The 14,579-nt window shown below is 46.8% G+C and overlaps 1 protein-coding gene across 6 annotated transcripts in view; it reads left to right on the top strand.

The window, feature by feature from the left end:
* Positions 1–8,037, top strand: part of LOC122363370 (gamma-secretase subunit Aph-1-like) — a 71,221-nt gene extending 63,184 nt beyond the window's left edge. For 4 of the 6 annotated variants that reach the window (XM_043332566.1, XM_043332565.1, XM_043332570.1 and 1 more), the window contains exons 2-6: positions 3,984–4,119; positions 4,669–4,788; positions 5,200–5,297; positions 6,178–6,428; positions 6,755–8,037. In XM_043332566.1, the coding sequence (XP_043188501.1) occupies positions 4,007–4,119; positions 4,669–4,788; positions 5,200–5,297; positions 6,178–6,428; positions 6,755–6,937 (765 nt within the window). In that variant the 5' untranslated portion in view covers positions 3,984–4,006 and the 3' untranslated portion in view covers positions 6,938–8,037. Of the gene's footprint in view, positions 1–240; positions 292–2,706; positions 2,757–3,983; positions 4,120–4,668; positions 4,789–5,199; positions 5,298–6,177; positions 6,429–6,754 lie in introns of those variants that run through there. The other 2 variants (XM_043332567.1, XM_043332569.1) reach the window with 2 other exon arrangements.
* The last annotated feature ends 6,542 nt before the right edge of the window (positions 8,038–14,579 follow it).

The following is a 14,579-nucleotide window of genomic DNA, read 5'->3' as shown; positions in this document are numbered from 1 at the left end:
GAAGCAAATCAATTTCAGAAATGTTATTCATCCATCTAAGTTTCCAAATAAATTCCAAATCAGGGTCGGACAATTTTTGAATCGCCACAATACACCTTTCTAGATAATCCCCTATCTCTACAGCATTAGCGCAGTCAGCTGTTGGAACCGTGACGTCACACTTAACAGCCCTATAGAGGCCTCCACGGTGACGTCACAAACTATTTTTCGTAACTGGCAACGCTGACTGGTAGGCAAAACAAACCGGGCGATCGCGGCCATTTGCACTGGCGTCTCGTGGTTTATCGGATTGTGAGAGCTGTTTTCGATAGTTTTTTCTCTAGTTTGTGTTTTTGTTCGTGATGTACGACTCCTCACGATACAAAGCAAAGCTCTGCCTGGGAGAGAAGGTATTTCCTGATCCGTACAAGATCGATGAGGCCTACTGGATCTCGGACAGTTTCGAGAAGCTCCCACTCGTGCTGTTTCCAGATATATTTGCGTATCTGGTCTCCACTTCTGGCACTTTCACGTCCGACAACTTGAAAGCTTTCAAGTCACTAGATGCTTGGAATGTGTTTTTGTCTAGTCATGTTGGCCCACTCAAGCTCTGCTCAGTGGATACCAGTGGTGTTTTCGTGAAGGCAGAGGTACAGGCCAGTCAGACGGCTTCAAAGTCGTATAATGCATGGGTGCTCTGCCACCCCAATGGCAGTGTTATGTCTGCCCACTGCCAATGCATGGCAGGACTTGGAGAAGTGTGCAGCCATGTGGCAGGTGTGCTCTACAAGATCCAAGCAGCCGTACTCCACGGACTGACAGAGAATGCACCAACAAGCAAGGCCTGTCAATGGAATCATCAGACAGCTACGAAGAAGGTGGAGCCCAGCAAGGTCCTTGACATTGCAGCAGACATGGGCATTCCTGCCAAGCGAAGCAGCGTCGAGTTCATCATGTCTGATGCTGCATTTCAGACAGAGCTGCAGGATCTGCCTGCTGGGTGTGCGCTGCAAAGCTCTCTGCCAGTCAGTGGTGATGTTGTGGATGGCAGGACTGAGCTGCCATATCCCATCTACAAGATGTTCTCCATCTTGAAGAAGATAGCTCCTAGTGATGCTGAGCCATCGAGGAAGTACTGTGAGATGCTGGTTAACAAACTGAAGAAGATGTACCCTAGTGATGTGATAGGGAACGTCGAGCGAGCTACTGTGGATCAGGGAGGATCGAAGGAGTGGCTTAACCAGAGGCATGGAAGGGTGACTGCTTCAGTGTTTGGTGAGGTGGTGAGCCATGTCGAGGGGGGACGACAGAGTGCATCATTGGTGCGTAAGATCGTGGAGCCAGCGTCCTGTAAGCTTACAGTGCCTGCTGTAGTCTGGGGACATACACACGAGGCAGATGCTTGTGTTGCTGTAGAAGGGGTTCTGAGCTCTATGCATAGTGAGCAAGCAAATTAGCAATACATTTGACACGTGCCCCGAAAAAGTCTTCAATTTTATCGCGTCGTGTTTGAAACAGAGGTGGAAACATGCAGAACATGGTAGCAAACCAAAAATCCTTTACCACTTACCTTTGTCATAGGGTCTGCTCCCTTCACTAGTGTTGAAGAGATCGGACCTCAGGTCTTCCCTTTACCACTTCCCTTCAAGTAAAAAAAGCATTGTCTTCTACCACAAATTTGCTAATTAACAATTTATCGCCTTTGAATTGAATATGTGTGAATAAGAAAAGATAAATAAAACCCTTTTGACGAGTTTTTCCTTAAAATTTGTATAAAATGCTCTTAATTAAAATCGACAAAGTTTTTCCTTTCCCTGAAATCCTTCACAATGCTAAGAGATCGGCCTTTCTTCATGCTAGTATACTAGGAAACCTTCAACATTAATTTGCTAAATGTACGTCTTTGCTGTTGAAATTAATATTGGTATTACGAAATTTGTCACAACATTCAAGAAAAATAACAATGAATCTCTATGATGCCAAAATGTAATGAAAAGTGTCATACATGCTATCGTAGTGATGAGCATTTTCACCGGCGAAAAAGATGGCATCAAATGGAACTTTGGGAGGCGATTGCGCGTTACAGGGTGAGGATAACGGAAAATGGACTGGACATCTGTGGTGAGGGCGGGCACCTCTTACGAAAACCGGTAAGTGAAAAAAAGGTGACAGTCTACCTTTAAATGGCCTGTTTTCGGCGAGCGATATCTCGGTCAACCTTTGAAGGAATCAATGGTTCTTAGTCTCAAATGATAGATCGATGAATTTTCTTTCGACAATTCCTCTACCATTTTTCACGAAACCCAGCCGATCTTCTACGGCGTACAGGGTAAAGATTTCTCTGCACGCCAGCACCCACGATCAGGCTCTCCGATCGTCGGCGCGCGGTCCTTGGTAGCGCAGTCGGTAGCGTATCGGGCTACGGATCCGAGGGTCGCGAGTTCGAATCCTGGGAGCGCCGCGTGATTTCGGCTAGAATTGAATGATGTAGATTCTTGAATGTTTGCATAATCAATTATTAATAGCTAATTGAATGTATCTGCCCACTAATCGGCCTCTAAAGCCTGTTATTTAAGAAATTTAATAAATGAATGTCACGTGCACGTCACGACTGCCAACCATGAGCGCTACCATATTCTAGTTTGAACTAAGTTTTTGCTAGTCCCGACCACATATAGTATGTTTTCTAGTAGTTATACTAGAAATTCCTACCAAAGTTCGTCCTACCCTTCACTCAATATACCCTGGACAAAAATGGCCCTAGAGCTACGGCAATGGTACCATCGCATTCGCCTCGTCAAACCGCGTCGAATGATACATATATTTTGTTTGGAAAAGGTCAAGTTTTATGTTGACCTCATGTGACCTCGAATGACCTTTGGTTGACCTTGACACATGAAAGGTCGTTTATGATGGATTTACTAACTTGGATCAGTGAAATAGCCTCTAGCAAGGATACTCTTCTATGACCTTGACCTTTGAGCATTCTTGTATCATAAGATGAACCACAAATAGGAACCTGATAAGCCTCAAAACATTTCAAAACATCTTGGAAGTTAGCACATAAGATGTACGAAAAAGTGCAAAGTTTGAGGTCAATTTTGAGCATGACCTTGACCTTGACCTTTGATTTTGAGCACATTTTCGGAATCCTCAGATTCTCTTCATTCGTTTGACACCCAATTTTGCCGGCTTTATGCATCCTGCCGTCCTCTAGAATGCTTACTTTGAGATCACTACACATGTGCTGGTTTTTGCCTTTCACCTTGACTTCTGACCTTGAAAATTGACCTGAGGTCACAAATTTTAGGTGCTTTAGAATCGTCTCGTAAGGACCTTTCGTTTAATATCGCTTTTGTTTCCGTAGCTCCATTATTTACGAAGCTAGACGGGGGGGGGGGGCGAAAAACGCCCCCCCGCGCTGCGGTGGTTGGGATTACCCCCGGGCCCGGCCGGGTTAATGGGATGTCCAACACTGAAACGCACGCCTTTATGAAATATTAGGTTGCATTATGAAAGCAAGATTATTGGGGGACCCCAATAATCTTCCCCCAAATCCGGACCCCCGCGACGCTGCACCGACGGTGGAGCCCCTGCTCACTTTCATTGGAATAAGTAAGGCAATGAGGAATGCTAGCTTGTACACTTTTATTGCAGGGGAACCGAACATGCAGTGCAGCTGCACTGCAATACATGCTTTTTTGATGAAAATAAGTGACCCCGGTTCTTAAGCCACCGCTTAATAAATCCAAAACACCTTGTCACCAAGATGGATTTATTAAGCGGATCCCACTGTATTCTGATCATATTCCATTCACTGATCATAGCAGTGAATGGAATAATTGAATTTCATGCAGATATTTTGTCAACCACCTTCAGGTCTCAGGATCTGGTCAATGGTCATTGATGCATGGAGGAACAATCAGATAAGAGCGTTGCTCAAAATACTTTCCATTTCTGTCAGTTTTGTCTGTGTTCTGACTTCTAACTCTCTTCCATTACAGGAAGCAGTCGTAAAGCAGCCACCATGACAGTGATGGAGTTTTTTGGATGTGGTTTTCTGGCATTTGGCCCACCCTTAGCAATGTTTATCATCACCATTGCTAAAGATCCAATAAGAATTATTATCCTTATGTCAAGGTATGCATAATGTTTAATTGCTAATATTATTATTGCCATCCTACTTTTTCTGCTGTCTAGACCTGGAATTACTGGTTTCAAAAGTAACTCGAGAATATGTATTGTACCTAACTAGATTTATTGTTACAGATGTTGAATTGTGCCTATAAAGATGACGTGCTGCTTATGTTAATTGCTAGTTTTTGGCAACATGGTTTTAGGTGCATATAATGTCCGTCATTGTTGCTGTTGATTGTTTTCTAATTGCACCTGCTATGGAAAATCAGTTGCCAAATGTAACCTACAATTCATTTGACAATGCAGTATAATAACTTCAGTCAGTGATACTTTGATGCGCAGATTCCGTGTCTACCCCTGCCACTGTGAGGTACTGCCACCTGGGGTCTGCATTTCGAAGGTGGCAGCCCCAGTCAACACGATTGTGATGTCCCTACGGCCTACCTCTCCCGGACGTGAATTTGAAGTCAGGGGGTCTCTGACAGACTATGTCCGCTCTCCGCCGCTGCTGAGTTACTCATTGAGCTGACGCTGCTGTCCGCCCGTCGCCAGCGCATTCTTCTGGCTACTGTCGCTGCTGTTCTCGTCTCTGCTCTGGTTCGCCGTGGTCCCTCTCCGCACCGAACTGGCGTTCGGGATGGTGTTCTCCGTGCTGCTCCAGGAACTATTCAGGTGCGACCGCCGAAACGATTACTTGTGGGCTTTTCCAATGTATGTCAGCTACATCTGAGGTTTCTGGTTCTAAGACTCATGGCTCTTAAAGTGAAGGGAACCTGTTATTTATTGAAGCTTTGTGATCTTACCCAATGATAACATGTGTTTATGCACTAGTGATAACATGCGTTTTATTTTTGTTGAAGGGCTTGGATCGGATTCAGAACATATTGATAAGTGCCAGTGGATTGTTTTAACTTTTTTCAGATCCACTGGTGTAAACCATAACCACTGTTTGTCTGCAAGGGCTAAGATGAACAGACTGCCGAATAACTTAGTAGCCAGTAGGTTACTAAAATAATATGCATGCCAGTCATGGACCCTGCAGTCACCTGCAGTAAGTTTAATGACCGGTGCCCCCGTTCTCAGGTTCCTGCTGTACAAGCTGCTCCGTCTGGCCGAGAGCGGTCTGAAGAAGGTGACCGACAACGACCAGGTGGTGACGAACCCACACATCATGTCCTACGGTCAGTAGCGGGGCAGACTGCTGGCTGCAGTAGTATTGCAGTGCTTCCCCTGCACTCAAACATTGAACTCTGATAAACACTGAATGCCATCAAATATTGTTACCGCTATTATAATTACTCTCTGAAGCAATCGCTCATTTTTTTAACACAAGTTCTGAGGCGCTTGATGCTGCTAGGTACTTGGAATTCAATATCGTTGCCGAAATACTGCAGTACAAAAACATCAGAATGGGTACTAATTGGGTAAGGTAGAAAAAGTAAATTGGACGAAAGGCTCAGAACGAACTCTGATAGTTCCTATGGAGCAGAAAAGTAACGGACCATTACCATTGACGGTCATCACATCGTACACTTTTTTTTTGCGCATGACGTACAAGATGCTTAAACACATTAAAGACAGAACTTGTAAAGGTATTCTCGCTGTTTTTGTCGTTGATGGCTATTGTGCGTTGTCAAGCTTCAGTTTCAATGTTACCCGTTGCGTGATGCACCACTTGGAGGAAACTTTGACGAACTGACGGTCACAGCTGAGACCGGTGGTGAGCACTCGATATATATATATATATATATATATATATATATATATATATATATATATATATATATATATATATATATATATATATACATACATATATTATATTGTCATGTCATTTCTTTCGTTTCTTCCACGTTTGATGACATGCAAATATGCATGCGATTTTCAAGTAGTACCTATTTGTAACGATTGATGTAGATCCAGCGACAAGTAACAAGTCTGTTCCCCCCATACTCACAGACCACCGTTAACAGTATTCGAACATGATTATCAATGGGCCTATGCTCATTGAAGTCTGCATCTAATCGTGTATTTTGATCTCAATCTCTCACTATCCGGCAGTGTGCGGTCTCGGCTTCGGCATGATGTCGGGGGCGTTCTCGCTGGTGAACGTGCTGGCCGACTCGGTGGGCCCGGGCACCATGGGTCTGCGCGGCCACTCGCCCTACTTCTTCCTGGTGTCGGCCACCCTGACACTGTGCTTCATCATGCTGCACACCTTCTGGGGCGTTATCCTGTTCGACGCCGTGGATAGAGGCAGCGTGCTGCGGACGCTCTTCGTGGTCGTCTCCCACCTGGCTCTCTCCTGTTTGGTGAGTTCATCGACAGTTGTTGAGAGTTTAGTGTATCGTCGCGTGGTGGAGAGTTTAGTCAAGCCTACTTCTGAGTATTAGCTAGTACTAGTCAAAGTTTGGTATGGGTAGACAATATCCCTAGCTTACATCAAGACATGTGACATAACACTATTTATGATACAATACAAGTCACATGCAGTCGATGTAATAGCTGCAGACCAGACCTAAACGCCTTAATGAATGACTTATTCGTGGTCAACTGATAGAAAATATTGTACTTCCGTCGTTTCCACGTTAAACACACCTTACCTTGTCTGACCGGTCTCTGGTGCCTGTGTGGGCAGACGCTGCTGAACGCCACCTCTCTGTACGCGGTGACGCTGGTGGCGGCCGTGGCGCTGACCGTCATCACCGGCTACGGCGCGCTGCTGGTCACGGGCGGAACGGGGCGCCGCCTGCTCACCTGTCTCCGGCCGCGGCCCACCCAGCTGCAGGTGCCCGAGCCGCCGCTGCCCGACCGGCAGTGATCCGTGGCGCGGCCGACCGCCCGGCGGCCACAGCCGAGAGAGCTGACGGCTGGCCACTAGCCTGCTGGATGCGGTCTATGGGTCTGGGCTGTGGAGTGGGGACGGGCTCCGAGCAACATCTATTGCTAGCTGTGGTTGTGTGTGCTTAGGTATGATTATTTATCCTAAATGTTTGTGTTCATTAACTTGATGTGCGCGCCATGTAATGGCATGCTGATAATTATTAATTTGATTGGAAAATTCGTCCGTACCTACAGAGCGAATATCTCCTTGCGTCATTGTTGGAATATTTCTATGCTGTGTAATGGTGTATATGTGCTGGCTGCTTGGTCGGCCCCTCCAAGGTGCAACGCGCCGGCTACATTTATTCAAAATCTAAAAGTCATATTGCCTTTTGCTACGCTTCGCATAGGTCATGCTGTGCTATCTGTTTTTGGACTTTTGGGATACGTTTATCACTTAGTTGTCACGTTAGATTTTTAGGTTAAAGGGGCGGCTGAACATGTCTAACTAGAAGGCCGACTTGACATTTTAATTGCTTTTGGGCGGACTTATGTATAGCTCCAACTTTCAATGATGTCCGTTCTCTAATTGTAAACACCTCTTTATCTTGTGTGCGCCGTGGGCATTGTTGTGGTAAAGGCATTGGTGTGCGTTTTGACGCCATTCAATCGCTATTTTCAATGAATCAGAAACTTTAGGCCAGTTTCGACTGAGTATCGTTATCCCCTGCGTTCGTAACACCCCTGCGTACCTGTCCGTCGAATGGACCATGTCCTGCAGTCCTCTCTAGAACGTCCCGGTCGTGCCGGCAGGTCCCCCAGCGCGGCGTGGTCTCGGACCGCCACGTCACCCTGACCTTCCCTGGGTGACGGCGTGACGTGGATCATCCCACGCGCCCGGCGCGCTCCTCCGTTCCTGGCTCGGCGACCTGCGTTCCTCGTTCACTGACTGATCCCGCCATCCGGCCGCTCCTTACCTCGCCGCTGACACCGCGGTGAGTCTGGACGGACCGCGGCTTGTCGTCTGCTTAACTTGCATTAATCGCCGTTCATGTTTTTCACTGACGAAATGTGTTAAATACATTCCACTTCTACTCAGATAGATTACCTAAAAGATTCTGAGTAGTCGAACAGATAATATGTGAAGATATCGTAAAGCATAGACCTCCTCTTATCGAAGTTTAAGAAGTCATATCGAAGCCCAAGAGTTCAAGTTCAAGAAAAAGTCACTGGCGGGCATAATGTAACCCAAGCCGGCTAAAAGCTATCATGATTGAAGTGTTCCTCCTAATCCATGCCTAGACATAATGTGCTCCATCTCATACCAGATGAAACACAATTTGAGACGACGAAGGTTTACCCCGAGGGGTGTTCATGGGCACCGCACACTGCTGCGTGCGGTGTGTGCGGTGCGTCCAGCAGGCGTGGGGGGTAGGGGATGGGTAGGCGGTTCTGACGTCACGGCTGCGTGCGGTGGACGGTCCGCTGTGGCCAGTCCCGACCGGCCACAGCGATATGTAACGGAAGTTGGCACAGATTCAGCACAGATTCAGCACAGCACAGATTCGGTAGGGGGAAAAAAGGCCCCGGTAGAGGGAAACCTTTATGACCCGTTTTCCCCTAGAAATGACGTCACAAAGAGGTAAAAATGGGTATCAATCGAAAGCTCTCGTTTACCCAGACACAGTCCTGCAGGAAAATTCCACTTTTTCCCCATAGGAAAGTTTTTACGGGAAAATCAAAATTTCGGGTCAATGGGGGGTCCCCCCCGATTTCGTTCAAAATCGGCACACAGGTGCCCCACCACCAGCCGAGAAACTTTCCCCAAAACGGTCCCCGTTGCATTGACGTTTAAGGCCCTTAAAGCCCCGTAAACTCGTAAAAAATCCGTAAATTCGCCCTTGTACGGCCAAAAACGGGGCGCTAGGGTAAAAATGGGTATCAATCGAAAGCTCTCGTTTACCCAGACACCGTCCTGCAGGAAAATTTCACTTTTTCCCCATAGGAAAGTTTTTACGGGAAAATCAAAATTTCGGGTCAATGGGGGGTCCCCCCCGATTTCGTTCAAAATCGGCACACAGGTGCCCCACCACCAGCCGAGAAACTTTCCCCAAAACGGTCCCCGTTGCATTGACGTTTAAGGCCCGTAAAGCCCCCTAGACTCGTAAAATATCCGTAAAATCGCCTTTGTACGGACAAAAAAGTGGTGCTATGGTAAAAATGGGTATCAATCGAAAGCTCTCGTTTACCCAGACACAGTCCTGCAGGAAAATTCCACTTTTTTCCCATAGGAAAGTTTTTACGGGAAAATCAAAATTTTGGGTCAATGGGGGGTCCCCCCCGATTTCGTTCAAAATCGGCACACAGGTGCCCCACCACCAGCCGAGAAACTTTCCCCAAAACGGTCCCCGTTGCATTGACTTTTAAGGCCCGTAAAGCCCCCTAGACTCGTAAAATATCCGTAAAATCGCCTTTGTACGGACAAAAAAGTGGTGCTATGGTAAAAATGGGTATCAATCGAAAGCTCTCGTTTACCCAGACACAGTCCTGCAGGAAAATTTCACTTTTTTCCCATAGGAAAGTTTTTACGGGAAAATCAAAATTTTGGGTCAATGGGGGGGTCCCCCCGATTTCGTTCAAAATCGGCACACAGGTGCCCCACCACCAGCCGAGAAACTTTCCCCAAAACGGTCCCCGTTGCATTGACGTTTAAGGCCCGTAAAGCCCCCTAGACTCGTAAAATATCCGTAAAATCGCCTTTGTACGGACAAAAAAGTGGTGCTATGGTAAAAATGGGTATCAATCGAAAGCTCTCGTTTACCCAGTCACAGTCCTGCAGGAAAATTACACTTTTTTCCCATAGGAAAGTTTTTACGGGAAAATCAAAATTTTGGGTCAATGGGGGGTCCCCCCGATTTCGTTCAAAATCGGCACACAGGTGCCCCACCACCAGCCGAGAAACTTTCCCCAAAACGGTCCCCGTTGCATTGACGTTTAAGGCCCTTAAAGCCCCGTAAACTCGTAAAAAATCCGTAAATTCGCCCTTGTACGGCCAAAAACGGGGCGCTAGGGTAAAAATGGGTATCAATCGAAAGCTCTCGTTTACCCAGACACAGTCCTGCAGGAAAATTTCACTTTTTTCCCATAGGAAAGTTTTTACGGGAAAATCAAAATTTTGGGTCAATGGGGGGGTCCCCCCCGATTTCGTTCAAAATCGGCACACAGGTGCCCCACCACCAGCCGAGAAACTTTCCCCAAAACGGTCCCCGTTGCATTGACGTTTAAGGCCCGTAAAGCCCCCTAGACTCGTAAAATATCCGTAAAATCGCCTTTGTACGGACAAAAAAGTGGTGCTATGGTAAAAATGGGTATCAATCGAAAGCTCTCGTTTACCCAGACACAGTCCTGCAGGAAAATTCCACTTTTTTCCCATAGGAAAGTTTTTACGGGAAAATCAAAATTTTGGGTCAATGGGGGGTCCCCCCCGATTTCGTTCAAAATCGGCACACAGGTGCCCCACCACCAGCCGAGAAACTTTCCCCAAAACGGTCCCCGTTGCATTGACTTTTAAGGCCCGCAAAGCCCCCTAGACTCGTAAAATATCCGTAAAATCGCCTTTGTACGGACAAAAAAGTGGTGCTATGGTAAAAATGGGTATCAATCGAAAGCTCTCGTTTACCCAGACACAGTCCTGCAGGAAAATTTCACTTTTTTCCCATAGGAAAGTTTTTACGGGAAAATCAAAATTTTGGGTCAATGGGGGGTCCCCCCCGATTTCGTTCAAAATCGGCACACAGGTGCCCCACCACCAGCCGAGAAACTTTCCCCAAAACGGTCCCCGTTGCATTGACGTTTAAGGCCCGTAAAGCCCCCTAGACTCGTAAAATATCCGTAAAATCGCCTTTGTACGGACAAAAAAGTGGTGCTATGGTAAAAATGGGTATCAATCGAAAGCTCTCGTTTACCCAGACACAGTCCTGCAGGAAAATTCCACTTTTTTCCCATAGGAAAGTTTTTACGGGAAAATCAAAATTTTGGGTCAATGGGGGGTCCTCCCCGATTTCGTTCAAAATCGGCACACAGGTGCCCCACCACCAGCCGAGAAACTTTCCCCAAAACGGTCCCCGTTGCATTGACGTTTAAGGCCCTTAAAGCCCCGTAAACTCGTAAAAAATCCGTAAATTCGCCCTTGTACGGCCAAAAACGGGGCGCTAGGGTAAAAATGGGTATCAATCGAAAGCTCTCGTTTACCCAGACACAGTCCTGCAGGAAAATTTCACTTTTTCCCCATAGGAAAGTTTTTACGGGAAAATCAAAATTTCGGGTCAATGGGGGGTCCCCCCCGATTTCGTTCAAAATCGGCACACAGGTGCCCCACCACCAGCCGAGAAACTTTCCCCAAAACGGTCCCCGTTGCATTGACGTTTAAGGCCCGTAAAGCCCCCTAGACTCGTAAAATATCCGTAAAATCGCCTTTGTACGGACAAAAAAGTGGTGCTATGGTAAAAATGGGTATCAATCGAAAGCTCTCGTTTACCCAGACACAGTCCTGCAGGAAAATTCCACTTTTTTCCCATAGGAAAGTTTTTACGGGAAAATCAAAATTTTGGGTCAATGGGGGGGTCCCCCCCGATTTCGTTCAAAATCAGCACACAGGTGCCCCACCACCAGCCGAGAAACTTTCCCAAAAACGGTCCCCGTTGCATTGACGTTTAAGGCCCTTAAAGCCCCGTAAACTCGTAAAAAATCCGTAAATTCGCCCTTGTACGGCCAAAAATGGGGCGCTAGGGTAAAAATGGGTATCAATCAAAAGCTCTCGTTTACCCAGACACAGTCCTGCAGGAAAATTTCACTTTTTCCCCATAGGAAAGTTTTTACGGGAAAATCAAAATTTCGGGTCAATGGGGGGTCCCCCCCGATTTCGTTCAAAATCGGCACACAGGTGCCCCACCACCAGCCGAGAAACTTTCCCCAAAACGGTCCCCGTTGCATTGACGTTTAAGGCCCGTAAAGCCCCCTAGATTCGTAAAATATCCGTAAAATCCTTAAAATAAATCCGTAAAATATCGACACTTGTGTGCCGACTTTGAACGAAATCGGGGGGACCCCCCATTGACCCAAAATTTTGATTTTCCCGTAAAATCTTTCCTATGGGGAAAAAGTGGAATTTTCCTGCAGGACTGTGTCTGGGTAAACGAGAGCTTTCGATTGATACCCATTTTTACCATAGCACCACTTTTTTGTCCGTACAAAGGCGATTTTACGGATATTTTACGAGTCTAGGGGGCTTTACGGGCCTTAAACGTCAATGCAACGGGGACCGTTTTAGGGAAAGTTTCTCGGCTGGTGGTGGGGCACCTGTGTGCTGATTTTGAACGAAATCGGGGGGGACCCCCCATTGACCCGAAATTTTGATTTTCCCGTAAAAACTTTCCTATGGGGAAAAGTGGAATTTTCCTGCAGGACTGTGTCTGGGTAAACGAGAGCTTTCGATTGATACTCATTTTTACCATAGCACCACTTTTTTGTCCGTACAAAGGCGATTTTACGGATATTTTACGAGTCTAGGGGGCTTTACGGGCCTTAAACGTCAATGCAACGGGGACCGTTTTGGGGAAAGTTTCTCGGCTGGTGGTGGGGCACCTGTGTGCCGATTTTGAACGAAATCGGGGGGGACCCCCCATTGACCCAAAATTTTGATTTTCCCGTATAAACTTTCCTATGGGGAAAAAGTGAAATTTTCCTGCAGGACTGTGTCTGGGTAAACGAGACTTTCGATTGATACCCATTTTTACCCTAGCGCCCCATTTTTGGCCGTACAAGGGCGAATTTACGGATTTTTTACGAGTTTACGGGGCTTTAAGGGCCTTAAACGTCAATGCAACGGGGACCGTTTTGGGGAAAGTTTCTCGGCTGGTGGTGGGGCACCTGTGTGCCGATTTTGAACGAAATCGGGGGGGACCCCCCATTGACCCAAAATTTTGATTTTCCCGTAAAAACTTTCCTATGGGAAAAAAGTGGAATTTTCCTGCAGGACTGTGTCTGGGTAAACGAGAGCTTTCGATTGATACCCATTTTTACCATAGCACCACTTTTTTGTCCGTACAAAGGCGATTTTACGGATATTTTACGAGTCTAGGGGGCTTTACGGGCCTTAAACGTCAATGCAACGGGGACCGTTTTGGGGAAAGTTTCTCGGCTGGTGGTGGGGCACCTGTGTGCCGATTTTGAACGAAATCGGGGGGACCCCCCATTGGCCCAAAATTTTGATTTTCCCGTAAAAACTTTCCTATGGGAAAAAAGTGGAATTTTCCTGCAGGACTGTGTCTGGGTAAACGAGAGCTTTCGATTGATACCCATTTTTACCATAGCACCACTTTTTTGTCCGTACAAAGGCGATTTTACGGATATTTTACGAGTCTAGGGGGCTTTACGGGCCTTAAACGTCAATGCAACGGGGACCGTTTTGGGGAAAGTTTCTCGGCTGGTGGTGGGGCACCTGTGTGCCGATTTTGAACGAAATCGGGGGGGACCCCCCATTGACCCAAAATTTTGATTTTCCCGTAAAAACTTTCCTATGGGAAAAAAGTGGAATTTTTCTGCAGGACTGTGTCTGGGTAAACGAGAGCTTTCGATTGATACCCATTTTTACCATAGCACCACTTTTTTGTCCGTACAAAGGCGATTTTACGGATATTTTACGAGTCTAGGGGGCTTTACGGGCCTTAAACGTCAATGCAACGGGGACCGTTTTGGGGAAAGTTTCTCGGCTGGTGGTGGGGCACCTGTGTGCCGATTTTGAACGAAATCGGGGGGGGACCCCCCATTGACCCGAAATTTTGATTTTCCCGTAAAAACTTTCCTATGGGGAAAAAGTGAAATTTTCCTGCAGGACTGTGTCTGGGTAAACGAGAGCTTTCGATTGATACCCATTTTTACCCTAGCGCCCCGTTTTTGGCCGTACAAGGGCGAATTTACGGATTTTTTACGAGTTTACGGGGCTTTAAGGGCCTTAAACGTCAATGCAACGGGGACCGTTTTGGGGAAAGTTTCTCGGCTGGTGGTGGGGCACCTGTGTGCCGATTTTGAACGAAATCGGGGGGGACCCCCCATTGACCCAAAATTTTGATTTTCCCGTAAAAACTTTCCTATGGGAAAAAAGTGGAATTTTCCTGCAGGACTGTGTCTGGGTAAACGAGAGCTTTCGATTGATACCCATTTTTACCATAGCACCACTTTTTTGTCCGTACAAAGGCGATTTTACGGATATTTTACGAGTCTAGGGGGCTTTACGGGCCTTAAACGTCAATGCAACGGGGACCGTTTTGGGGAAAGTTTCTCGGCTGGTGGTGGGGCACCTGTGTGCCGATTTTGAACGAAATCGGGGGGGGGACCCCCCATTGACCCGAAATTTTGATTTTCCCGTAAAAACTTTCCTATGGGGAAAAAGTGAAATTTTCCTGCAGGACTGTGTCTGGGTAAACGAGAGCTTTCGATTGATACCCATTTTTACCCTAGCGCCCCGTTTTTGGCCGTACAAGGGCGAATTTACGGATTTTTTACGAGTTTACGGGGCTTTAAGGGCCTTAAACGTCAATGCAACGGGGACCGTTTTGGGGAAAGTTTCTCGGCTGGTGGTG

The sequence above is a fragment of the Amphibalanus amphitrite genome, unplaced genomic scaffold (assembly GCF_019059575.1).
Source record: "Amphibalanus amphitrite isolate SeventyFive unplaced genomic scaffold, NRLGWU_Aamphi_draft 000618F_arrow, whole genome shotgun sequence".
NCBI lineage: Eukaryota > Metazoa > Arthropoda > Thecostraca > Balanomorpha > Balanidae > Amphibalanus > Amphibalanus amphitrite.
Note: the sequence above shows the minus strand (reverse complement) of the source record. Positions and strands in the feature narration are given on the sequence as shown.